At 41.6% G+C, this 26,082-nt stretch overlaps 1 protein-coding gene across 1 annotated transcript; it reads right to left on the bottom strand.

Moving 5' to 3' along the window:
- Positions 1 to 7,309: 7,309 nt before the first annotated feature.
- LOC118287981 (F-box/LRR-repeat protein 7) lies at positions 7,310 to 24,352 on the bottom strand. Its single transcript, XM_035613694.2, has 4 exons — positions 23,920 to 24,352; positions 21,567 to 21,656; positions 10,271 to 10,888; positions 7,310 to 8,729 (listed from the first exon to the last, which is right to left on the bottom strand). The coding sequence occupies exons 1-4, from the start codon at positions 23,954 to 23,956 to the stop codon at positions 7,993 to 7,995; spliced, it is 1,482 nt and encodes a 493-aa protein (XP_035469587.1). The 5' UTR covers positions 23,957 to 24,352; the 3' UTR covers positions 7,310 to 7,992.
- Between the last annotated feature and the right edge of the window lie 1,730 nt (positions 24,353 to 26,082).

Genomic DNA, 26,082 nt, shown 5'->3' with positions numbered 1-26,082 from the left:
CAGGGGGCGCTAAAGGACCAGTGAGAAGCCGGCGCTAAACACTCTTGACTCCTCCATATGATGTTTCATTATGAAGTAATATCTTGGCATTGCATGTCGGTTTCTTGTATAATCATTGTTTCAAATCACAGAATATTGTAGAATTTTATGTATGTGCCCTAATTAGAGTTTGTTTTGGTTTGTCAACAAAATAAAATTATTTCATGCAGATCATTTTTGAACAAATGTATAAATAGGGTTTAGAGCAGACCCTCACCTAGGGCTATAGGTTGCTTCACCCAAAACTAGCATCTCCATATGACCGATTTGTGAAGATATGTCAGAAAATATTAAGTTTTAAGATATAACTTATGTATAACTTAACGTCACTTAGATAGGACTGAAAATAGTTTTGCCCAATCTCGTTTCGCAATGGTATGTATGAATGTAACCGTCCATAGATTTCTGAGTACATTACAGTCATTTAGCAATGCCTCAGCAAAGCCACTCCAAATAAGTTCATTGACCCATGAAGATATAACCCTAAAGTGCAAGAATCACGAATGGGCTGGACGGTGCAGTCTGAACAAGTGGGTTTTCAGTTTCCTTGGCGGAGAAATATTGAATAGAATTTGTAATACAGCACTGTGTAAACAACACAGCGGCTCAAAGTGTCGGGGACCGGATGTTCCCTGGCGGTGCAACACCGTGTGTGGATGAGGGGGCCTCACCAATGTGAACGTGAGGCCGAACCCCTTCCGGCCGCAGTCCGTGTCGACGACAACATATGCGGCTGAGTAATCCGGGTCGCTGTGCTGCGGTGCGGAGAGTCACATTGAAGACAGGCCTTAAAACTGACAGATTCGGGTTTTCGGTTCAATAACTTACAAACACAAGCGTAGCCTCTTCCCAATCAGAATTGTGTACTCAATGAGCTACAGTAACATTTTCATCCAAGTGACCTGAATTCCGGGCTTTTTGGTGAATTTTTATTTGAAATCATTTTAATAACTTCGCTACTGTACATTGCAGTCACCAAAATCACCTCACACAAAGATGACCTTCCCATGGTCACACCACAGCGCTTATTTTGGACAAGAAATGCTTTTAGATAATTTTGGTGAATCTTTATTTGAAATCATTTTAATAACTTCGCTACTGTACATTGCAGAATCACCAAAATTACCTCACACAAAGATGACCTTCCCATGGTCACACTACAGCTCTTATTTTGGACGAGAAATGCTTTTGGACAATTTTGGTGAATTTTTATTTGAAATCATTTTAATAACTTCGCTACTGTACAGTGCAAAGTCACCAAAATCACCTCACACAAAGATGACCTTCCCATGGTCACACTACACCTCTTGTTTTGGACAAGAAATGCTTTAGTACAATTTTGGTGAATTTTTATTTGAAATCATTTGAATAACTTCGCTACTGTACAGTGCAGAGTCGTCAAAATCACCTCACACAAAGATGACCTTCCCATGGTCACACTACAGCTCTTATTTTGGACAAGAAATGCTTTTGGACAATTTTGGTGAATCTTTATTTGAAATCATTTTAATAACTTCGCTACTGTACAGTGCAGATTTACAAAAATCACCTCACACAAAGATGACCTTCCCATGGTCACACTACAGCTCTTATTTTGGACAAAAAATGCTTTTGGACAATTTTGGTGACTCTTTCTGGAGGCCAGAATGCACCTCCCCTCCCAGTCTGTGAGATGCTGACAAATGAACATTCCATACCACCCATCACATTCTGGCTCATGCAGTTCCTCCGGAAATTGTCACAGTACACAAAACTAAGAGTACATCAGATCGAAACAGATTACAGCTCTGCACTAATCCAAAGTGATCTTTTGTCATTCAACAGGGAGAGTATTGTAAACTACTTGGACAGGGCTCTTGCTATTTGTTTAAAACAGAAGACATGGAATGATTTGAGTGCGTTTTCAGTGCTACACATATGCTCTGCACATTTACTCAAAGCTGTCGCTCAGTCAATTAACAGAAGAACAGCAGACAAAGGTTTGAAAGATTTTGCCACCTTTGCATTTGCTAGGTTGCAAAACACTACCTCACTGACCGCAGCACTCAAAATCTTCCACTCACTGTGCACTGTATTAACTGGCAAAAAAAATACCAACATAGTCAAGAGTAATCTGAAGGTCATGCAGGATCTGATAAAATAATCCATGATTCCGGACATGGAAGACACTGAAAAAATAGAAGAAAGCCCCTTATCTCAGGAGGAAGACGATGCAGAAAGACGGAATGCCTGCACAATTGTTGGTAGATCTCCCTTCACAAGTGTATTCCAGAAGGTCTTTGATGAGGTATAGGGACAGCTTGAAAATGAGGATGCAGAGACCCCTCTTGCTGAAGAAAATCCATATTTCTGCCCAGGGATTGTGGATGTACTTTTTCAGACCTACTTGGGCATTTTTCCCCTTTGGAGTGGTGTGCTTTTGGGGAATTTGAAACGGTATGCATCTGACAAAGAAGAGGAAGCCTTTGGCACAAGCAAAACAAGGGACACAAACTGCCATGTGCACAGATGGTTTGGAATTGTCAAACAGTCAATTCTGAGAAATCAGAGGCGACTGATGATGTTGTTGATAGTGCAGCAGCCTCACTACGTTCCACACTTGACACTGTCGGCCCTCTGAAAAAGAAGACAGTCAATCAGAGGAGGATAGCTCCATGGTTTAATGCACAGACACGCGCTTTAAAACAGACGTCACGTAGGTTAGAAAGGAAGTGGCGTTCCAATAGTCTAGATGATTCTCACCTAGACTGGAAAAATAGTTTAATTACATATAAGAAAGCCCTCCGAAATGCCAGAACCAATTATTTTTCTTCACTAATAGAGGAAAATAAAAACAACCCCAGGTTCCTCTTCAGCACTGTAGCCAGGCTGACAGAGAGTAAAAGCTCTACTGAACAGTCTATTCCTCCAACTCTAAGTAGCAATGATTTCATGAGTTTCTTTACTAATAAGATTATTACCATCAGAGAAAAAATTTACCAGCTTCTTCCCACTAATGGCACAGACACACTGTCCAGTACAGTAGGTTCTGAACCAATAGTATCGCCTGATTTATATTTAGAATGCTTCTCCCCTATAGATCTGGCTGAGCTGACTTCACTTGTCACTTCATCCAAGTCATCAACCTGTCTTTTAGATCCTATTCCATCAAGGCTATTTAAGGATGTATTACCTTTAATTAATAATTCCATATTAGATCAGATCAATTTATCTATATTGACAGGCTATGTACCAAAGGCCTTTAAGGTGGCAGTAGTTAAACCCCTGCTCAAAAAACCGACTCTGGACCCAGATATCTTAGCTAACTATAGACCCATATCAAACCTCCCCTTTATCTCTAAAATCCTTGAAAAAACTGTTGCTAACCAGTTATGTGACCATTTACACAGGAATAGTCTGCTTGAAGACTTTCAGTCAGGTTTTAGAAAACATCATAGTACAGAAACAGCACTACTGAAGGTTACCAACGACCTTCTCATGGCCTCAGTCAGTGGATATGTTTCTATTCTCGTCCTTTTAGGTCTTAGTGCTGCATTTGATACCATCGATCACAAAATTCTGTTACAGAGACTAGAACACATTGGGATTAAAGGAACAGCACTAGAATGGTTTAAGTCCTACTTATCTGATAGATTTCAGTTTGTTAACGTTAATAACAAATCTTACATTCATACAAAAGTGAGACATGGAGTACCACAAGGTTCTGTACTGGGACCGATACTTTTCACTCTATATATGCTTCCTTTAGGCAATATTATAAGAAAACGCCACATCAATTTCCATTGCTACGCTGATGATACCCAGCTGTATTTATCTATAAAGCCAGATGAAACAAATCAGGTAGACAAACTTCAGGATTGTCTTAAAGACATAAAGGCCTGGATGACTTTGGCCTGAAATTTTTTACTTCTAAATTCAGAAAAAACTGAGGTCATTATACTCGGCCCTAAACACCTCAGAGAAACATTATCTGATCATATAGTTACCTTGGATGGCATTACCTTGGCCTCCAGCTCTACTGTGAGAAACCTTGGAGTTACCTTTGACCAGGACATGTCCTTTGACTCACACATAACACAAGTCTCTAGGACAGCCTTCTTTCACCTGCGCAATATCAAGAACATTAGAAACATCCTATCTCAAAAGGATGCTGAAAAACTAGTCCATGCTTTTGTTACTTCTCGACTGGACTACTGTAATTCATTACTGCTAGGATGCCCCAATAAGTCTGTGAAAAGCCTCCAGCTAATCCAAAATGCCGCAGCACGAGTTCTGACAGGAACTAGAAAAAGAGATCATATTTCTCCAGTGTTAGAATCTCTGCATTGGCTTCCTGTAAAATTCAGAATAGAATTCAAAATACTGCTCCTAACCTACAAAGCCCTTAATAATCAAGCTCCATCATATCTTACAGAGCTCATAGTTTCATATTATCCCAATAGATCACTTCGCTCTGTAAATGCAGGATTACTTGTGGTTCCCAGAGTCTGTAAAAGTAGAATGGGAGGCAGAGCCTTCAGCCACCAGGCTCCTCTCCTCTGGAACCAGCTCCCAGTTTGTGTCAGGGATGCAGATACCCTGTCTACATTTAAAGTTAAACTTAAAACCTTCCTTTTTGATAAAGCTTATAGCTAGAACTGCTCAGGTGTTTAATAAACCATTTCTTTATTATGCTGTTATAGGCCTAGACTGCTGGGGGAACTTATATCATGAGCATCTTTCTCCCTCTCCCGTTCTCTCCTTCTCCCACTTTTTTCAATCTCTCTCTCTCTCTCTCTGCCCCCATGTATCTACATTACATGTCACTAACTCTGTTTTCTCTCTCCCCTAGTAGATCTGACCCCAGAGCTGCAGGATCCAAACCCGTCATTATTATTATTACTATCATTATTATTAATAACATCATTGTATTTATAAGTATCAGTTTTCACTAATTATAAGTATCAGTCTGGTAGAAATTAAAGCAACTGTTATACTACCCCCCCATCCCCCATATGTTTACAGTACATGTCACTAACCCTGTTTGTGTTTTCTATCTCTCCTAGTGTATCTCTGACCCCAGAGCTGCAGGACCCAAACCCGTCATTATTATTGCTATTATTAATATTAATATCATCACTAATAATAACAACAACATAATTGTATTTTTTAATTATAAGCATCAGTCTGGTAGAGATTACAGCGGCGGTTGTACAACTGTCCTCTCTCTCTCTTCTCTCCTACTGTCTCCTCCCACCCTCTTTCTGCCCACCTCTCCTCTCTTCCTCCTCTCTCTCCTCACCCCAACCGGTCCAGACAGAAGCTCCGCCCACAACTGAGTCTGGTTCTGTCAGAGAGTTCTTCCTGTTAAAAGGGAGTTTTTTCTCTCCACCGTCGCCAAGTGCTTTGCTCATTGTGGGATTTGTTGGGTTTTCCCTGTAATATTGTAATATTGACCTCACTATGTAAAGTGCCTTGAGACAATGTATTTTGTGATATGGCGCTATACAAATAAAATTGAATTGAATTGAACTTTATGAGATTTGTGTGAATTACATCTCTTTTATTTCCCTTTGGATTAGATAGTTGAAGTGGTCGTGGGGCAGAAACAGTTTCTATGGGGTTTTGTGGGGGCGACTGCTGTAATAGAAGCGCAGAGAAGCGTGTAAGACTGCAACTCTGCTTCCTGGTCCCAACTCTGAAAAGTCACGGGGTTGACCGTCTAGGTAACCGAGTCAGGTTTCTACAAATGGGAGCTGCACCATCCAAAGTTGGATGAATGCTGTCTCTCCGCATCAGACCAGGAATTCTCCAAAAGGTGCGCCAGTTATCTATGAAGCCCACATTGTTATCTGGACACCACCTCGACAACCAGCGGTTTAGTGATGATGTACGGCTATACATGTCATCAATGTTCAAGTTGGGCAGGGGTCCAGAGAAATCTACAGAGTCCGACATTGTTCTTGCATAAGTACACACCGAATCAATATTCATCTTCATGACCTCCGATTGACGTAATCAGGTGCCGTTACTGCCGACGTGAATAATAATTTTAACATATCTACGTTTATCCTTAGCCAGCAGTTTTAGGTGGAATTCAACGTCGCCTGCTCTGGCCCCTGGGACACAGACTGTGGTCGCTGGTTTCGCTAACTTCACGTTCCTTAAAATATAGTCACCAATGATCAGAGTTGTTTCCTCAGCGGGTGTGTCGAGAGGGGAGAATTTATTAGAAACGTGAAGTGGTTGGTGGTGAACCGTGGGCTTCAGTCTAGGACTATGCCTCTTATTGCGGACAGTCACCCAGCCGCCCAGTCCTCCCGGCTGCTCGGGAGCTGAAGGAGCTAAAGAAGCTACACTGGAGCGGCTAGCACCGGCTAGCGGGGACTGGCTAACAGTCTCAGCTAACGACTTACTCTCCACGGTGCCGCGCTTCTAACAGACTGAGCCTCGCCTCCATCCTAGCAAACAAACTACACTTACTACAAGTATCACTGTCGCTAAAGGAGGCAGAGGAGTAACTAAACATGGAGCAGACAGAGCAGGAGAGGAAGAAGCCATTGTTAGCTGCTAAAGCTAACTAGCTAAGCTACGGTGCGGAGCGCAGATAAGAGCGGGTCGCTAGAAGAGGAAGAGAGCTGTGAGTGTTTAGACTAAACAAGGGAGAGTGGAGCGGATAGTTGTCCCAATAGTTAGAGGAAACCGCAGTGTTAAAGAGAGACGAGGAGGTGCGGTGGAGAAACACAGTTCACAGAAGCGACAACAACCGGAAGTGACACAATACGTTACCGCGAGAGTTCAGATAGGAGTGAATCCTATCCCTTCCATCCAATAGCAACACACCTTCCTCGTAAGCCTATCATCTTGCTGCTGTCTGTTTAAATACGGGTTCTCTCCCTGGCTTAGTCCTCCCATGCTGCTGTTCAGCATAACCTCCACCTCCCCATCACCACCTAGTCCGTGCAGTCTCAAGGGATTCTTAAATCCATCAACCCAGCAAGTCATCAACCACCGTCACCACCAGTGTCTGGACTCCATGTGGGGGATCTACTTTGGTGCAGCCAGGACCGCTACCCTCTGCGACATATCTCCCCATGGAGTCTAAGCGCCAAAGACTCTGTCAATATTTTATCATCACATATAATTCTGTTAAACCTGTAATAAATATAATTTCTTCATTCACTTGTCTCCTGATTGAACTATGCATAAGTAACTCATACAACCCAACTTCAAAATCACTGAACTATACCTTTAAGACAGTAATGATTGGTTAAAACACTCACAATTGTGGGACGGATATCAGAAGAATTTTATTGGCACAGTTATAGCAGCAATGTGTTCTTGTTTATTTTCAGCAATGGTCCCATAACAATTTGGCACTCGCTTATAGTAACCTTTGACTAATAGTATTACTAATAGTAATATTATTGACGATAATCTGACATATGACACTTTGAGCCCAGTTGAAGTGACTATCAAGTGACATGTATATGCACACAACATAAAAAGCGTGAAACTGAGTATATTTTAAATCACCAGATCTGCTTTGTAGCTACATTCTTAATGGTTTAGTCTGAAGATACTTCCGGTTTATAAATAGAAGTAGTAATGTATGGTTATGATTATGATTATGAACTTTAAAGTATAACAATGCTTTTCTAACACAACTGTACCCAGTGCTCAGTGTTGAAACATGCTGTTACATTGCAAATTGTGATGAACAAAAAAAAGGAATATATGGAAATACTGCACTTCTCTGCCTTTCTACAGATAAATATGTTAGATTCATTCTATTGAAGTATTTTCAAAGGACAGCAGTAAAAGCCATTAAGCGGATTTAAAAAGACATTTTATGGCCAGTATTGCACCCCAGTTTTCAACCAATTCTGTCACATCAGCATGAACTCCAACAACACCATAGCAGGAATATTAGAACATCCACTTGTCAGAGGACCAGTCCAAGAACTGCCCGCCTTAGTAGAAAGCAGGGTTTGTGTGCTCAATGACACAGCGCCGGCAGTGGCGTCTGACAAACCGCAGAGCCTCTGGCGACACCTCGCAATCCTGCACGTTGAGGAGCTGCAGCTCACAGCAGTTGGCTGCCAGAGCTTTGAGTCCTCTGCCTGTTACGCTCTCACACGCCCTGAGACTCACTCGCCTCAAGCCTTGGCAGTACATTGCCAGCTGCTCCAGCCCACTGTCTGACACCAGTGGGCATTTACCCATATCCAGAGACTTGAGTTTGGGGCAGCTTCTGGCCAAATGGCCTAGGCCGTGGTCTGTTAGCCCCTCACAACCCCTTGCGTTCAAGTAGCGCAGTCTCGGGCAGTAGCGTGCCACATAGCGCATGCCCACATCTGTAATGCGGGTGCAATGGGCTACACTCAGGTAGCGCAGGCAGCCTTCCAGTCGGGCAACTTCACGCAGGCCGAAATCACCTATCAAGCGGCAATCACTGAGACTAAGCTCCCTGATTGAAGGGCAGTGGAGAGCCAGGTGGCGCAACGCTTCATCTGTCAGTCTGGTGCAGCGGCGCAAATACAGATGTGTAAGGCGAGGGCAATGGGAGGCGATAGTTCGCAAGCCCTCATCCTCAAGGGAGAAGCAGTCGCTCATGTCTAGGTAGTGAATGGAAATCTGCTGGCCATGCAGAGGGGACAGCTGGAGTGTGGCCTCTTGAGTGAGGCTGATGCATGTCACTTTGGAGCAACCTGAAGGAGGGAAGAGGAGAGGTTGTCAGCTCAGAATCATTCATAAATTATTTTTACAAAGCAGATTGATTTTATTTAAAAATTTTAAATGTTTCAGGTCTTTCTTACAACACTAAAACTGATTTTTCTTGCAGTAATCGTTCTACAAAATCCAAAGTCCTTGTTCTCAGATTTTTAAACGAAGATAAATTGAGGCTTTAGCAGTACTTTCCAAAGCTAGAGCCTTATTAGTACTATTTGTATTTGTGTGTCTAATTCACACTGCTAAAGCCAAGGAGTTCAGAGGAAAACCACTAGAGGGTACCACAGAAAAAAACTGGCGTTTTTGGGATGAAAATCGTTTTGGGGTCTGTACTAGTAAAAAGAAATAGATTCAATTTCATTATTTTTGGCCATTCAAATTAAAACCATAAAGCAATTTTTGCAAAAAAGGACATAGTGCTAATGGTGCAGACATTTCTTTGCCACCTATCCAAGTCACTGTTATTTGTGTAAGATACTTTCTTCTCCCTCAAGGGAGCTTCCCCCACTCTGATGATTTTACCAGTTTTAGAAGAAATGATTAAGAAGGACAGAAAGAGGAATTCTTTGACGTAAAAACAACATGTGCATGATGTAAATAACCTGCCCCTCCATAAAAACCGCACTCCTACTAAAAATATGCCAAATCTCAAAATGTGTAGGAAAACCTTTAAAGTCAGCTCAATCAAGAAACAAAATATTCTGTTTGCAGGAAATGTCTAATTGTAAGATTATTTTTTTTAGATAACTGCATATCTTAATTAAGGTGTACATTTTAAAATTGAGGTATACATTCTTAAAGTCAGTTAAATCAGAGATCAGTATTTATCTAGTTTTTAAGACCCATTATGGTCTTTACTGTCTAAACTTATGAGCTAGTTTTAAGCATTCTAGCCAAGCAAATTTGTCTTACCTCACTGGCAGAATTTTTGCTCAAAACAAGAACATTTCATCAAATTTAAGAATATTTGGCTTATTTCTAGTTGGGCTGTTTTTTGCGGTGTGTTGTGTATATCAGAGCCTGGTTTTCTTAATAATGTAAAGTTGCAGGTTCTGTTCTCACATAAGGATTGTAGAGTCTGATATTTCTCTCAGGCATTCAAACAGAGATTTTAAACTTGTATTGGTGTAATTTCAAAAGATTCTTAAATAGAGAAGTTGTGCAAATGGTCTTAATCTTAAAATAAGAAAAACAATCTTTTTCCTTTTCTGGGATTTCCTGCAGATCTAGTTTGTTCTTGGTCAAATGTAGCTCAATATGAGCTGTAATATCTTATTAAGACAGAGTTGGATATATTTTCTTAAAATAGATTACTTGGCTCTAGTGCACAACCTGCTAGAAAAGATAATTTTTCTTTTTAGACAAGAAGTAAATTTCCGAAAAAATGGGCTTTTTAAAAACTTTTTTCAAATTCCGGTTTTGCAGTGTTAACAAGCCTGCCTTTAGCTACCAATCAGCTAAGAAGGATGGATTGCATCTAACAAAATATGAAAAGTAAGAACATTTATTTTTATTTTACCTGAGAGGTTCAAGTGTTCCAGGCTGGGGCAGCAGGACACCAGCTCAAACACAGCCTCATTAGAGATATTATAACAGCCAGCAACCTCCAGGTGACGTAGTTCCGGGCAGCATTGAGCCACTACATGCAGCCCCCGGTCAGTGAGCCTCTTGCAGCCATTCACCACCACCATCTCCAGGGTCAGACACACATTTGGGGTGTCCTGGCACAGCCGGTGTGTCAGGACCCTGATGGCACGGTCGGCATGGAGCAGCTCTCCCGTTAGCTGAATGGCGCTCCACAGTCTTGGATCCCATGCAAGGTTGTACCACCGGTGGCATACGCGAGCACAGCGGCACAGTTGATTTGTGGGGAGATGGGAGAAGATCTGCAATAGGGTGTGGTCTGGGAGGATGTTGATGGGGGCGAGGTGGTGCGTTTTTGACTGTCGGGAGCGAGTGTGAGTGCTGGCCTGAGAGTGAACCACTGCGACAGTCTCAGGTTGGGCAGAGGAGGAAGACGAGGAGTTGGTCTCATGGCCGTTGCTGGAGAGGGCGGGTGATGAAAGAGAGGAGGACTTTGACGGCAGGATCAGACCAGGGCTGGGGGTACTCAGAGTCCTTGTACTGGAGTCTATACCTGAATAAAATGAGGACAAGACAAATTTGTAGGCAGATGTGAAAAAAAGTGAAGAGAAAAAAGCAAGACACAAAGAGAGTTAGTGTCTGAACAATTTGCCTGACTGAAGTTAAGCAACATGTTGCCCGTTTAGCTCGCATATGCGCCAAAAATAGATGTGTGTGAACTGTAAAATGTATTTAGGAGCAAGTGTGCGAATAACATAACGTGAGGGTTTATTCACAAAAAAGAGACAATTAGAAAATGTAAAGGAGCACTTACAAAAACAGCAGCGGTACAAAAAACTCCACAAATGCAGGGTCGCATTCACTGAGCCCCGGGAAACCCAGCGTCTCTCTAAAAACACTCTCCCCGAACTCCACCAACCAGGAGTGTACACACTACCTGATTTAATATGCGCTCACCCGATTGGCTGAGTGCACACACACACATACACATGGAAGCAGTAAAGCGGTGATAACACAAACAGTTCATCCTCAATTGACACCAGGAAGAAATACAAATTCAACCAGCAGTGGCAGAAATTTTTACTTGATAAAGTGGTTTTGAAGAATAATTTAAACTGTGAAACACTGAACAATAATTTACAATAAAATAACTAACAAATTCTTACTACAGAGGAATGATTTGATCCTCCCCCTAGCCACCTCAGAGTTGGAAAAAATCAGTAGCAGGGAGATTAGATGAGAGTGTGTGTAGGATAAGTCAGTGTGTAAGATTCAGGAGGAATTGATACTTTTAAGGATTATGATAGGCATGCTCAGAATCATTGTTTTTTTTTGTACACTGTAGAAAGATTTGAGGGTGATAGAAATGCAGCTGAGGGCACAGCAATGATTTAATTGTGTGCCAGTGTGTGTGTTGAAGGGAATGGCACTGAAGGGGAACGTCACAGGCCTCACACATCCACAGTTGAAGTGTCAAATTCCTGGTTTACCAGAACTTCAGGGGCAAAACCTTTACTGGCTTGTGGGAGATGCTGCAGACAAAGGACCACTACAAGCAAAACTACAAAGTAAGGCAGAGCAATCCCAAATAGTTCAGACATATTCATGTTTGTTTTTGTTAAGCTGAGCTCACAATTTTAGTATTGTAAACTGTTTTTTCATTAGTGAAAGATGAGAGTTAAAAAGAATTTAAAAGATGTAATTTTCTCCCTTCAGAACATACTGGAGTTGGTGCAGATCATGTTGGTGCTGCCCACCTCAGCTGAACAGAGTGAAAGGGGCTTTTTTGCCCAAAACGGCATAAAAAATTAAGCAAGAAGCTACAGCATCTACAATGTGTTATTGCATTTTGAGCAAGTTTGAGGTTTCACGGAATACAAATGTTTTGATCACAAAGGTCTTTAAATGACAGCAATCAAATATGGAGTTCGCTGTGATTAATCCTCTAGAATGACTTTGTTAAAGTATAATGTTTGAAAATGTAAAAAAATGCTCCAAATTCGGTGGTGAAATTAAAAATGGCCCTGTTGGGCAGAGGCAATGGCTCCCAGAGGCTTTTTTTGTAGGTCCTGAAATGATACATCAAATTTAAAGGATGGGGGCCTTGAAATGTCATAGGGGGGCTATGGAGCCATTTTGACACAATTAGACTAAAGAGCCATTTCAGACAGGATTTGCCACCCTTAATGTCTGCCAAGTATCGTGATCTTCTAAGCATCCCCAGTCCCTCAAATACATGTTTGTTTTTAATGGTGAACAATGCTATTGCCCCGGCAACAGCATTTGATACATGGTCAGACCTTTCAGAATGTACCATCGTCAATGTCTCACAATTTAACTGAGCAACTTAAATTGCTGTTCAGTGTTCAATTTGTGGCACCCCATATAGGTTGGTAACAAAACACTTTAATTAGAACTGTAGCCAATCACAGCTGTAAGTTATATACCAAGATTTGTGATGATTGGACAAAGTTAATGGCCTGTAGCCAATATTCCTCTAAGCCCCGCCCCTTGCAAAGACATTCTGGATAGTAGCGGCCATGTTTTATGACAAATCTTGCTCATCTATAATAGAAATTTGTTTTTTCATCCTTTAAGGCTGTGTACCAAATTTGCTGTAGATAAAGTCAAAATGTCTTTTCATATTACTGTTTTCCGTGTATACTTATTAGCACAAACTTTTGTCACCTGGTACGTTAGTGGTCCAAATGGCTTTTTGTAGAGCACATAAAATGTTATGTGTCTGGCAAATTTCAAGTCAATTGACCATGTGAGGGCCGTGGCCTTTCCAAAATATAATTTTTGGGCTATAATTACAGCGCCACCATGTGTCCAATTTGGACAATTAGGGTTATAGAAAACTTATGCACATAATTTTCAGTTATTGCGCAAAGTTTCGTAGTTTTGGCTTATTCAAGCTCACAGGAATTTCAGGTAATGTGGAACGAGAATAATAATGATTTCTATGGACCAACACAAAAACAATAGGGTTCTACCCCTGTCGGGTTTTGAACCCTAAATATAGCCGCAAGCGCCGATTGGAACGTTTAAACCCTCTGCCATTTGTCCCCCCTTCATGGGATGTAAAACCAAACTTGGTGTGTATGTTCAAAATATGGCGTGAGATACTGCCAGTGAATTCGGTCATGATAAGTTATAGGCATCTTGAGATATTAGCATATATGCCACATTTGTGGCGCCTCCTATTGGTTGGTGACGAAATGCTTTTAGTAGATCTTTAGCTAATCAGGGCTGTAAATTATCTACCTACATTTGGGATGATGGACAATTTGTATGATGTCAACATCTGTGTTCAGGCCTATTATGGCCCAAAGGCCTATATAGAAACCTCATATCTGCCTTGCATACAGTATCTGGTCACATAAGAATGTATATTCACCAGTTTTCAACTTTATTTTTGAGCATTAGAGTTTCCTCTTGATCTTGGAAATTGTCTGACAAAACAGATTCCATTCAAGGTCCAATCAACTTTTAATGGAACTTTCAACTGTCACATTTTAGTGGCCCCTTGAGTTGTTGTGTCAAAAAAATCTCTAGGTTAATAATGAACTGTGGGCTGAATTTATAAGCCAAATGAAGATTAAGTTCTAGAAGGGCTATGAATGAAATAGTAACTGCTACTGAGCATGGTTTTCTCCATTATAACTAAGAAAATTTTATCCACGAATAAAGACCACCTAATATTACTGAAAGCTCAAGAAAAAGCTTTTATGTGCACCTTGGGTTGGGAAATGTTAACAACCTCACAGCGTTTACCTAAGCATGAGAAAAACTTTTCTCTTAGTCTTCGTTATTGCTGAAAACTGTACAAGTTAAACATGACTGTGTTTTATAACTCTGTCTCACTGCAAACCGATCATTAACAGAACAAATACCATACAGCTGTTAAACTTCTCTTGAAGCCAGTGTGAGTAAAGACGTTGGGGGGAATCAGAGGAGAAACAGTGGAACATTTGGTCTCTACTCCAAACAAAGAACAACAGAGGAGTGGGGAAATGAAAGAGAAACGTGAGCATTTTTAATGTGCATATAGCCACAGCAAGACATACTTGGCTGAAATAATTTGCCACGAGTACCCAAATCTAAGCTGATCCACAGCAGTGCCGCAGCAGGATTCCATTAGGATCAACTTGGCCTTACTTCTGAGACGCATTTGGGTTGTTCTTTGATACCAGAAGTTAAATGTAGATTTGAGTTATCAGTGAAAACACAAGATGACGTGATGTAGTGCAACTGGATGTCCGGAGTGATGTTGCCTTAATGACAAAAACCTGAATTAATGCACAAAAACTGATTTTAAGGGGGAGTTAAAGAAACTGGGGGCAAGAAGAAGAAAGAAGAAGAAAGGGGGGAGGATAAATTGGCAGTAGAGGCTGGTGACTCTACCAGAGACAGAGACAAGTGCACAGGCAGGGTAAATCCTAACTTTGACGAAGTCTAGTCATAAACTAAATTCCACTCAGGATCTTGCAGTGCCGCGAAGCTCTGCTGAAACCCTGTCTGGAGCTCGCAGGATTATTATTGCTGCATCTGGCAGGACAGACCAATCCATTACTTCAATGACATCAGGCCTATGACATGCTGCTGCTCTGCACTGTGATTCCTCTGCCAAGACAGTGGTGTAGAATACTCCTGCATATTCTTCAGAGATGGCTCATTTTCTTATGAGTGAGAAAACTAAATCCAAATAAAAAAGAGGGGGAGTCTTTAAAAAAAGTATCAGCTAATAAAAAAACAACACGGCAGCAGGGATTTGATTGAAAGAGAATCAAAAACACAATGTATCAACACTAAATGTGTTAAAAAAAAATTTAAAATTTAAGCTAAACACCTGAATGAGAGAGAACTCCTGGGATAAAAAATATCTGGGTGTGTCTCAGGTTTTATTGAATACATGGAAGTTGATATTACTGTACAGTGTGGCGGCTGGTCTATCAGCAAAGTCTTCATTACAGGAAGGTCTTGTATCGTGAAAGACAATAGGGCCTGCTGGTTTCTTTACAAGGAGCACACACGGACAGGAAACAGACGCCGCCCCATAACTCCTTGACTTCTGGACTGCAGCTATTCTCACACACTCGAGATTCATTGTTGAAGCTTGTGCAGCAACAGAATCAGCCAAATGTGCACCAGGAACTATAACACTCTTTCCCTACATCCCAATTAATTTCCTTCAGGGAGTGTTCCATCTCTTTTAGACCCTTTTGTCTGCTACACATGATGTTTGTGTCAACACTTCACACACATCACTTTTATGAATCCTCAGCTGAGGAGGACAGCAGGTGTCACTCCTTTGTGTTTGTCTAACCATCACAGAACATTTCAAAAATTAAGATGACAGTAACAGAAATTTGGTGATTCTGTTTGTATTATGATTTTTCATTTAATTTCATTTGTTTTGTTAACTTTCAGACACACACACACACACACACACACACACACACACACAGACACACATATATAAGGGCAGCAGAGAGGCTGGAGACATTTTACTAATCCTACTAATTATTTAAGAAATCTGTGAGTGTGTGTCTACGTCTCTCATATCTCAAAAATAGAGCCCGACCGATTTAATCGGCTAAAATGGGCCTATCAGAGAATTATCTGTATCTGAACGATGTGAATACTATTTAATGCAGAAAAAGGTGCTCAGGGTGATTTATAAATGGTGTCATGACGTAGTTTGTCCAGCAGAGCGCAGTCGGGACTGTGTCACGGACCCCCGACCGGAATAGAAGTCCGAGTTGGAGTCTTTTGGGCCCCATTTGGGGCTGTTTCCTTTGTGTCCCGAGATGAAACAAAATGGATCTGTAGTCCATCTTACACCAAGTGTCGCTGCTCATCCGTTTATTCACAGCTCGGTGAAGCTCTACTCAGCACACGGAACCCTGAAACGCAGGATCAACTGTTGTCACCGTTGTCGTGAATGCGGTGTTGTGATTGACAGCGTGTCTTACGTTGCTGCTCCACAGCGCTGATCAGCTATTTATTCAAAATGTATCAATACAGAACATAACGCGTGTTCAAACTCAACACTGCACTTTCTTGGACAATACACAACACACATGACATGATTAACGGTTGTCGAGATATGACTGACAGACAGTATGAAGATGAACTTTCTTTAAAGAACACATAATACAGACAGAATTATGCAAATAATTACATTTTCAAAAGAAGCTACTTTCCTTGCTTTTATGTGGGTTGCACGGTGGCGTAGTGGTTAGCACTTTCGCCTCACAGAAGGTTCTGGGTTTGAATCTCCCCCCCCCCGTGACCCTTAAATGGATAAAGTGGTAGACGATGTCAAGTCAAGTCAATTTTATTTCTATAGCGCATTTACAGACGGCTGAGCCGCACCAAAGTGCTTCACAAGAAAGTGCTTGAGTTCAATAAACAATGAATAATACAATAGGTAAAGTAAAGCAAAAAAAGAAAAAAGAAAATTTAAAAGGTAACCAGGGAACACTATGCACTGGCACTTAAAAAAGGAGACAATAATCGAAGCATAGTGAAAAGAGGTGGGTCTTTAAATGGGACCTAAAAATATTCAGAGACTGGGCTGCACGGATGTGCAGGGGGAGGCAGTTCCAGAGTCTGGGGGCCGCTACTGCAAAGGCTCTGTCCCCCCTGGTTTTTAGCCTGGACCTGGGCACTTCCAACAACAGTTGGTCAGCTGACCGTAGTGCTCTGGAGGGGATGTGGTGGTGGAGAAGATCAGACAGGACTCTCTCTAGATCACTCTGGGGCAGGTAGGATTTGATCTTAGCTAGGGTTCTCAGGTGGAAAAAGCTTTTCCTAACTACTGCACTGACCTGCTGCTTGAACATGAAGGCACTGTCAAAAATCACGCCAAGATTTCTGACAGAAGGCCTGATGTTAGAGGCGAGAGGGCCCAGGGCATTGGTGTAGAAGGCCGGAGATGATTTGCCAAAAACAATGATCTCTGTCTTACTCTCATTGAGGTTGAGGAAGTTTGCACCCATCCATGCCTTGATGTCAGCCAGACAGTCAAGCAATGGATGGAGTGCAGCCTGCCCATCAACCCTTAGGAGGAGATACAGCTGGACGTCGTCGGCAAAGCAGTGGAAGGAGATGTTGTGTTTGACCAGGATTTCCCCTAGGGGTAAGATGTACAACAGAAATAGAATGGGACCTAGTATAGAGCCTTGAGGGACCCCGCAGTTGAGGGGGGCAACAGAAGAGGTGGAATCTCCAAGCTGGACAGAGAAGGTCCTGTCGGCCAGGTAGAGCTGAAAGAACTTCAGGGCTGTGCCTTGGATGGATGGATGGATGGATATTAATGGTGGTGATCATCATTCATAGTAATACACTCATACCTATGTGTTCATGATTAAATTCTTTGCTACAGCACACATTTTTTTTTACTTAAAGTTCTTCCTTTAACATCTCCCAATCATGTGAACAAACAACTGTTTTATCTTAATATTTTCACTGCAATTCCCTACATCGAGGATTTAGGGAATTATCACGCTGCTTTAACACTAGTAACAGCAGCAGTAAAATAAAAAGAAAAGCTAAATGGTATTTTACGGATTGTGGTTAAACTTTTAATAAATCCGCAGATCACGTGTTCCAAACCATGGGTGGGGATCGGTACGGATCGCGGATCAACTATGATCCGTTACACCACTAATATTAATGCAGTGACATTACTGCAGCAGTCTGATTAGTTAAGTGGACTGCAGGACGAGGTGGGAAAGGACTGTGTGATCTGTCTCTGTGTGTGTGTATGTGTGTGTGTGTATGTGTGTGTGTGTGTGCGTGTGTGTGTGTGTGTGTGTGTGTGTGTGTGTGTGTGTGCTTTTTGTTTTTTAAAGAAGGGGGGATTTGACTGCGGCCGTGGTGGTTCAAGACCATGTAATTACTTCCACTTAGCACGAAGAGAAAAGTATAACATTTCAGCCGTAACATAGGAAGGGAGATTACGGTCTGGAGGGCACTGGCCATGGACTATACTCTTGTCTATATATTTCTATCTGCAGTTGTTCGCCAAGATGACACATAATAATCAATTTCCCCGACATGGTCTAGGTGAACTCCCGGTAACTCTTCAATGGACAAATGAAAATCGGACATCTCGTGTGGAGTATTCGCCTCTCTCTCTCTCTGCTCCTTTTCTCTTCTTTTGGAGAAACACCTTGAAATCTTCAGCTGAGTGACAGTTATAAACACAGGCCTTGAAGCTGGTACTTATTTTCTTGTGGGCAGATCCCAACCACAAGACTACTACATTCATCGTGCAAGAGCAAATTAATATCTGTGATGACAATGCATGAGAAGAGCAGGTCCAGTGTATGAGCGTGCAAAACATTTGGCGACTCAATGATCAAATCAGTGGAAGAGAGTAAACAGCAGAAATGGAGAAAGATCATAATGTATCTGTGTGGGGGTTTGATGACATTTAAAGCCAAATCAGCCCCCTGAAGGCTGTGGACGCTAACCTGCCAGCACCAAACAACACTGAGATAGAGAGGGCTCCTCGCTGGTGAGCATATTGGAGATAAAGACCAAGACAGAGCGGTTAGTGATTATTGATCAGGTGAATAAAAACAAAAATCTGAATGAATGCTAATGTTTTTTTTAGGCCGAAAGTGGTAATTAAAATATTAGCCATGTTTACATAAAAAGGTGATACTACTTTAGCTCAATGCTTGACTTTGTTAAAATGAAGAATACAAGGCTGGCCTATAGAAGGCGAAAGGGCTCCACCCTCCTTGAGCCACAAGAGAAAAAAGATAATAAATTAATTATTATCCATATCCATACCGCCCCTTTCTGTGCGATTTCACACTTCGAAATTGCCCCGATCTCTCTCATAGACTCTCATGTAAAAGCAATATGAAAAAAGTAAAAAGTAATATTGATAAAAATGGACGAACTACTTGACGGTGGGAAACTAATTACTCCGATTTTTACGAGTACACATGACACAGTGCAAGAGGTCACATTCAAGCTCAACATTGCTGGCTCAGCTCACAGCAGCAGCAATTGGTGCGTAAGCATTATGAAAATGCCCATTATGTGCATTAATGAATGTTATGTAAAGAGCATTATCCACAAGATGGAACTTCAAGAGCCACAGTCTTCATCAGACATGCCCTCCAGAGCTTCACAAGCAGTGTGCAGGCCATAAGGTAAGAGCCAATAATATTATTCATACCTTCTCAGTATAGAACCTTGTTGTGACCAACTGTATGCATACTATGTTATGAGGCTATATGATAACAAGGTTTAGACAGTAATTTGAATTTTGGGAAATTGTAATTACTCTTTGTCCACAGCCGGTAATTTTGATATCTGCCTAGCCATTCCAAGAAAGTATATCTAAAACAGACAGTTTGTATTACTCCTGGTTTTTTAAGACAAGAATTGTGAGTATTGTCAACGATATTCTATCTCGTTCATATAATAACAAACACAAGTAGGGCCATGGGAGAAAAAGAGAAGCAGAGGCTGTCTAAAGAGGTATCTGCATTTATTATTGACCATTTCATTCGCCCTTCTCGCCCTATTTGCTCAAATGTTGGAAGCCACTGATGTGTTTAGATTCAAAGAGTAGCAGACATTTTTTCCTCTGTAGTTGGATCAATCATACTCTCAGGGATACAGTAAGGATCCACATAATTAAATCACATAATGTTGACAGTCATATTAATTGATTGCCAACACCAATCGAATTGTTAGAATTCTTTCCTCAGCCATGCCTGAGATGTCAGTAACACACACACATACACCAACTATCATTGAGAGCCAACTGTCTGAAGCACCCGCTATTGCTCTGACCACAGACGGCTGCCTGTCACTCCCATGACAACAGCTGAAGCTGAGAGGTGTTTCTCGACCCTAAAGAGATTCATGACTTTCCTGCAAAATGCAATGGGACAGGGACGCCTGAATGCACTGGCCATGCTCTCCGTGGAGAAGAACTATTCAGGAACATGAGTGATTTTAATTTTGCTGCTTTAAAGGAGAGAGTGAGAAATTTAATTTAAATAAGGTTAAATATTGTATGTTTCAGTCATTGTATAGACAACATTTTTTAAATTTTCATATTGAACCGGTCACCTTGTCCATCATCAGAAAAAATGCCACCCCTTTGAAATTTGTCAGGAGCTGCCACTGGTATGATATATGGTAAATGGACTGTATTTATATAGTGCTAATTGAGTCTTATTGCCCATCAAAAGCACAAGTACTCTTTTTTCTGTCACATTCATTCATGTGGACTGGGGGAAGCAGGGATTGAACCACCAACCTTTGGGTTAGTGGAAGACCGACTCTCCATCCTGAGCCACAGCCGCCCCAATATATGATAATGAGCAGTCATCATAATTTTTTTTCTCCTTCCAATTTTTTTTTCATAAAGTTTCAATAGATCCATTTTTCATGGATATACAAATGTTTTTCATTTAAAAAAAACAAACATATTTCGTGTTCTGACTTAAAGTTTTTACAATACAGTGGGATTATAATACCCATTGACAGCTATAATAAGACAGTGGGTATTAGAACTGTGTGTTCAGTTCTGTTAAAATAACAGAAAAATTAAAACAGATGAGAAAAAAGTATTAGACTGATCCACTTTTGAAACAGCTGTTTACTGGAGGCTTCAAAGGGTGTCTGTATTTCTGAACCATTACAGTGAGCACACAGTTTACATTTATAACACATACACTCCTGACAAAGCGTAACAGTTCCCTGCATTAACTCTGCTAGGCTTGGACAACTGCCTGGTCACGCAGCAGTGTGGGGAGCCAAAGAGAGGAGGAAGGACGGTGTCACACCAGAAGGTGACGCTCTTTTTCCCCAATTTCCCTCCCTACACCTTCTCCGTCTCCAGCTAAATCCCTCTTGTCCTCCACTCCCTCAAGCGCACGTTCCTTCCTCCCTCATTCACAACGCTTTGAGCCTGATACAAGCAAAGATTAGATAAGCATTCTTCCACAATGAGAAGAAAGAAGTGCTTTTTTTCTTCTTCCTCTAAAGTGAGAACTTTCAGGGTTCTATTGCAGCTGTGAGTATGTTTTCAACTCAGGGTTATCCCAGGAAAACACAGGTTTCTCTCCAAAAATAGGCAGTGGAGAAAGTGGATGAGTAGAAGAAAGAGGGGGTGGGAGGAGGAAAAGAAGAAGAGGGGGGAAAGAAGAAGGGAGGGGAGCTTAGTTAATGAGCACCAGATGCCTTACCTTCAGTGGTAGCCACATTCTTTGGAGTTTTAGTTGGTGTGTGATCTGTGCTTGAACTTATGTCAGAGGAGATGCTTGAGCTCCCTTTACCTGCAGGGGAAATGGGAAAAAACAAACAGTTGCTGGGACAAAGTACGGTAACTTTAAGATGACTTGTTAGCATCACCTATCATATATTGTACGTTGACGAAGAAACATTAGCCTGAATTTACAGTTTTTCTTTGCTGAACTACCAGTTTGCATTTGGAAACCCATCGTGAATGAAACACGTTGTTTATGCTACAGTCCTGAAGTGTGTCTGTTTGAGATAAGGTGGAAAGCATATTTTCATGATGTATTTATGTGGTAAAGAGGTTTCAAGTGTAGGGAAATATAAAGCCCATCATTCTCTGAATTCCTTTTTTAAAGTTTTTGATGAATGGTTATCCTTGGCACATGCACAAAGTTGATATTTAGAAGAAGAATAAGTTTCCCAAAATCCACTTCCAGCAGATGAGTGAGGAAACAATCCTGCGCAAGAAAAAAAGCTACCACTCTATTGAATATATGTATATGAATATACAGCTCTTCCTTCATGAGGTATGGTTGCATTATTGGATTAAAAATTTTGATTTCTACACAGTTGCACAGGAAAGCTAAATGTCAAGGACATATTCTTTTGAACGTCTGCCTCTGCTGCCAGTGACTGCAGGCTGCCTGTGGAGGAGTTGTTTATGGCACTTCCTTCCTTTGTCAGTTCATAAATGCAGCTCTTGGCTTTACTGACACAACGTATGTGTATTCCACCCAGAACGACTGGCAGAAGAGGTATAACCAAACAGTCAATCCCTCACGCTGCCTAAACAGAGAGACAGCTCCTGAAATAGGTAGTAAATATGAACATTCGTGCAAGGAGTAAAATAATGCAACCTGTGCCTTCATACTCAGCCACACCTCCCACACATGATCATACAAAGACAAATGAAATGATATAAAACTAGAGCAGCACATACGGTATAAGTATGAATGATATTTTGTGTTGACATTGAGCTGCGACACCTGCTATTCCTCCTAGACATGACAATATTCATGAGGGGTTTGCAGATGTCAACCTGAGACCACTTTTATAATTACTAATATCCAAGCCAAGCGGAAAGCACAAGGCTGGGTCAAGAAGTGCAAATATATTTTAATATGTAGCTAGTTTCTTAATTTCTCTTCGCAGCACAAGGAACTCTGAAGGGCTGACGTATCATTGAAATACAACTTTCAGGAAAGCTCCTGCCTCCCTTTCCTGTTATATAATGTGAGCGGCTGTGACTCAGGAGGGAGAGTCGGTTATCCACTAACCCGAAGGTCTGCGGTTCTATCCCATCTTCCCCTAGCTCGCATGCCGTTGTGTCCTTGGGCAAGACACTTAACTCTAAATTGCCTCTGACGGCTCTTCCGGCAGTGTATGAATGTGACAGATTAAAGAGTGGTAAATGCATAGCGGTGCTGTATGAATGTGTGTGAATGGATGAATGTGACTAAAGGTGCTCAATAACACTTGGAAGAGCACTATAGAAATGTAGTCCATTTACAAAATGGCTTCCAAATAAGACAATAGCAGGATAAGGAATTGTGCACAAAAATCTCAGGAATCACGCTGCCACATGACCAAACACTCCTTTCCTCATCCCACTATTAAATCAGCAGGCAAACTATTTTTCTTTAAATACAAGCCATAAAAGAATGAGGCTAGGAGTTGTCTGGTGAACCTACTGCCCTGCTGAGGCAGCTGTTACTGACCGATTATTAAGGGATGATATTTAATTTAACTGGACTTCATAACACATTGAAAGGGTTAGGGTTAGGACCTCTGCTACTAACTTTAACTCAATAACCTGACACTTAGGCCTCCATAGCTATGTATGTTCTTGGACATGTGACTCAATAAAGTTTTATTTTAGCATTATGTAAAATGCCTCTGACTGTACGCAGACAATGGAAGTTAAATTCCTGAAGGAAATGTGGGTGAAACATATAGTGAAGAGCATGGACCCGATAAGACCTTCAGCTGCATTTTTTACTGATATACTGTAATTTATGCACTCTTTTTTTGGTCATACAATATGACCACCAGACGTCGCTCATATCACATGTAGGTAGAATAAAAACGTTGCACATCTAACTGGTGTCCAGAGATAAACTGGACTTACAGATCTGTAACTGCGCGTTGTTTTATTATATATTTTTCTAATTCTACTTCTGCCGGACACGAATTAGAAACTGTCGAATGTAATTGTAATATAGAATCCTCCCTTTTCCACTATGCAGAGCTTCCAAGTGGAATTCAAATAAACCCTTTTAAAGCAGTAAGTACATCACTTACCCTCGCTTCCATATTGTTTTCCATTGTTCGCACCCATTTTAAAGAATACATAATCTATTCGCAAAACACGGGATGTCCGAAGCAGTTACATTCCATAGAAACGGAGTCTTCCACAAACACAGGCCAGGCAGCCGGAGTTTAGAGCAGGGCCGCTCGCGCTAACTCCAAATAGTTAATCCAGATGTTGAACAGAGGACGCCTCAGCATTACGCAAACCCAGAGTCCAGAAGCGAGCTTCCAGCGGCGCGGACTTTTCTCTATCTGACCATCCACACAGGGACACTGGTGGGGGGGTTGGGGCGTGCGCAAAAAGTCCCAAACTCAGGAAGTTTGGCGAAGAAAAACTTTGTCAAGTGCCCCAAAAGTGTAAGCAGCTGTTCATCGGGCACAGTGTGGTCAATCACAGCGGCCAGACAAGCTCACTGAGGATGCGCGGCGTCGCCTCAACTGGGTCTGGATTTAAAGAGACCGCAGACCAGAGTCGTGGAGATTCAAAAAAAGATAAGGCAGCGACGGACCGGGCCTGTTGATCTCATGGTGCACACACAGATGACACCATTGTCATTACCTTTCATTTCAAGAGTTTCACAAACCATTTTTTTTTCTCCAAAAAGAAAATCACAACTGTTATCTTTTTCCAGTTCCATTCTTCACCAATCAAAACTCAGACACACAAGCTGCTGTGTATTCTTAGGATGAGGGCCTACTGGCAGACCAAAGTAGTCATTGGAATGTTACTATAATTAGCTGTCAAACATTGGATATCTAGAGGTAAGTGCAGGACAAAACCAGTTGTCAGCTGTTGACGGACAAATCAACAGTCTGAATACATGTTAAATACCTCTATGAAAGCGCACAGCCAACATTTCATATGGTAGGTTTAGCAGTGATAAAATGGTCAATACAGACCTACAGTATGTTATTTATTATATATGTTGTTGTTTTGTTTTTTACTTTAACTTGATATATATATATATATGAAAATATATATATGATGATGATTTTATCAAAAGGTCAAGGGTATATTTCCTTCTTCTACATGATGGAGCCTTTTTGCGGGCACATTTTTGCTTCTCTGCATCAAATGGCAAAATATTTGGTAATATACAGGCAGCTAGTATTTGTGCTTTTTATTGTGCAAAAGTTTATTTTCACAAAGTCAAAAAACACAAGACAGACAGACAGACACAGACACACACACACACACACACACACACACACACACACACACAATGAGCAGGCACGTCAATGGACATGTCTCTATTCTTGTCCTGCTTGATCTTAGTCCATTCACCATTTAATAGTGACCGATTTGAATCCTACCGCTCTGGAGTCAGAGATATCTGCATTAGGGGAGAGAGGGAGAGAGAGAGATGCTCATTGGGAGTCAAGGCCTATAGGAGCATAACTAAGAGAGTTCAGTTGTAACTATAAGCTTTATCAAATAGGAAGGTTTTAAGTCTAACTTTAAATGTGGAGAGGGTGTCTGCCTCCCTGACACAAACTGGGAGCTGGATCCAGAGGAGAGGAGCCTGGAGGCTGAAGGCTCTGTCTCCCGTTTTACAACTACAGACACTGGGAACCACAAGAAATCCTGTGTTTACAGAGCGAAGGAATCTATTGAGATTCAGCCCTTTAACATATGATGGAGGGGCCAATGCAGAGGTCACAGCTCGGCTGTGACGCCATACCTCCTCCTGTCTGTATGTGTCAGTGTGCATGTGACTGTGTATGTTCCTGTGGTGGCTGAGTGTCTCTAAGTGTGAATGTGTGTGTCTAGGCAGGTGTGTGTGTGAGTAGCAGCGTGGCTGTGCCTCATGAATAATCCTCCACCTCACAGTATAAGACTCCATTCCTCTAACCACTCGCAGCCAGATTATTCAGCCTTCTTAGCCAAGTCATTTCCACACCAGTCCTGTGATCACCTGCCTGTCCCTGATGATTGTGATATTGCACATTAAAACCCTGTTCCTTCCTCCATTCCTCTCTGTGTATGTATCTCTGGGTCAAACCTCAAACTAGTGCTCTTGGCAAATGCCACTATGGACCAAACAGACACAGACCCCCTTCACCAGGCCCTGGCTTCACAAGCAGTGCTCGTGGGTTACAATGAGAGAACTCTTGATTGAGATTGTTGAAGCCCTACAGACCGTCACTGCTAAT

This window comes from Scophthalmus maximus, chromosome 16, assembly GCF_022379125.1.
Source record: "Scophthalmus maximus strain ysfricsl-2021 chromosome 16, ASM2237912v1, whole genome shotgun sequence".
Taxonomy (NCBI): Eukaryota; Metazoa; Chordata; class Actinopteri; order Pleuronectiformes; family Scophthalmidae; genus Scophthalmus; species Scophthalmus maximus.
Note: the sequence above shows the minus strand (reverse complement) of the source record. Positions and strands in the feature narration are given on the sequence as shown.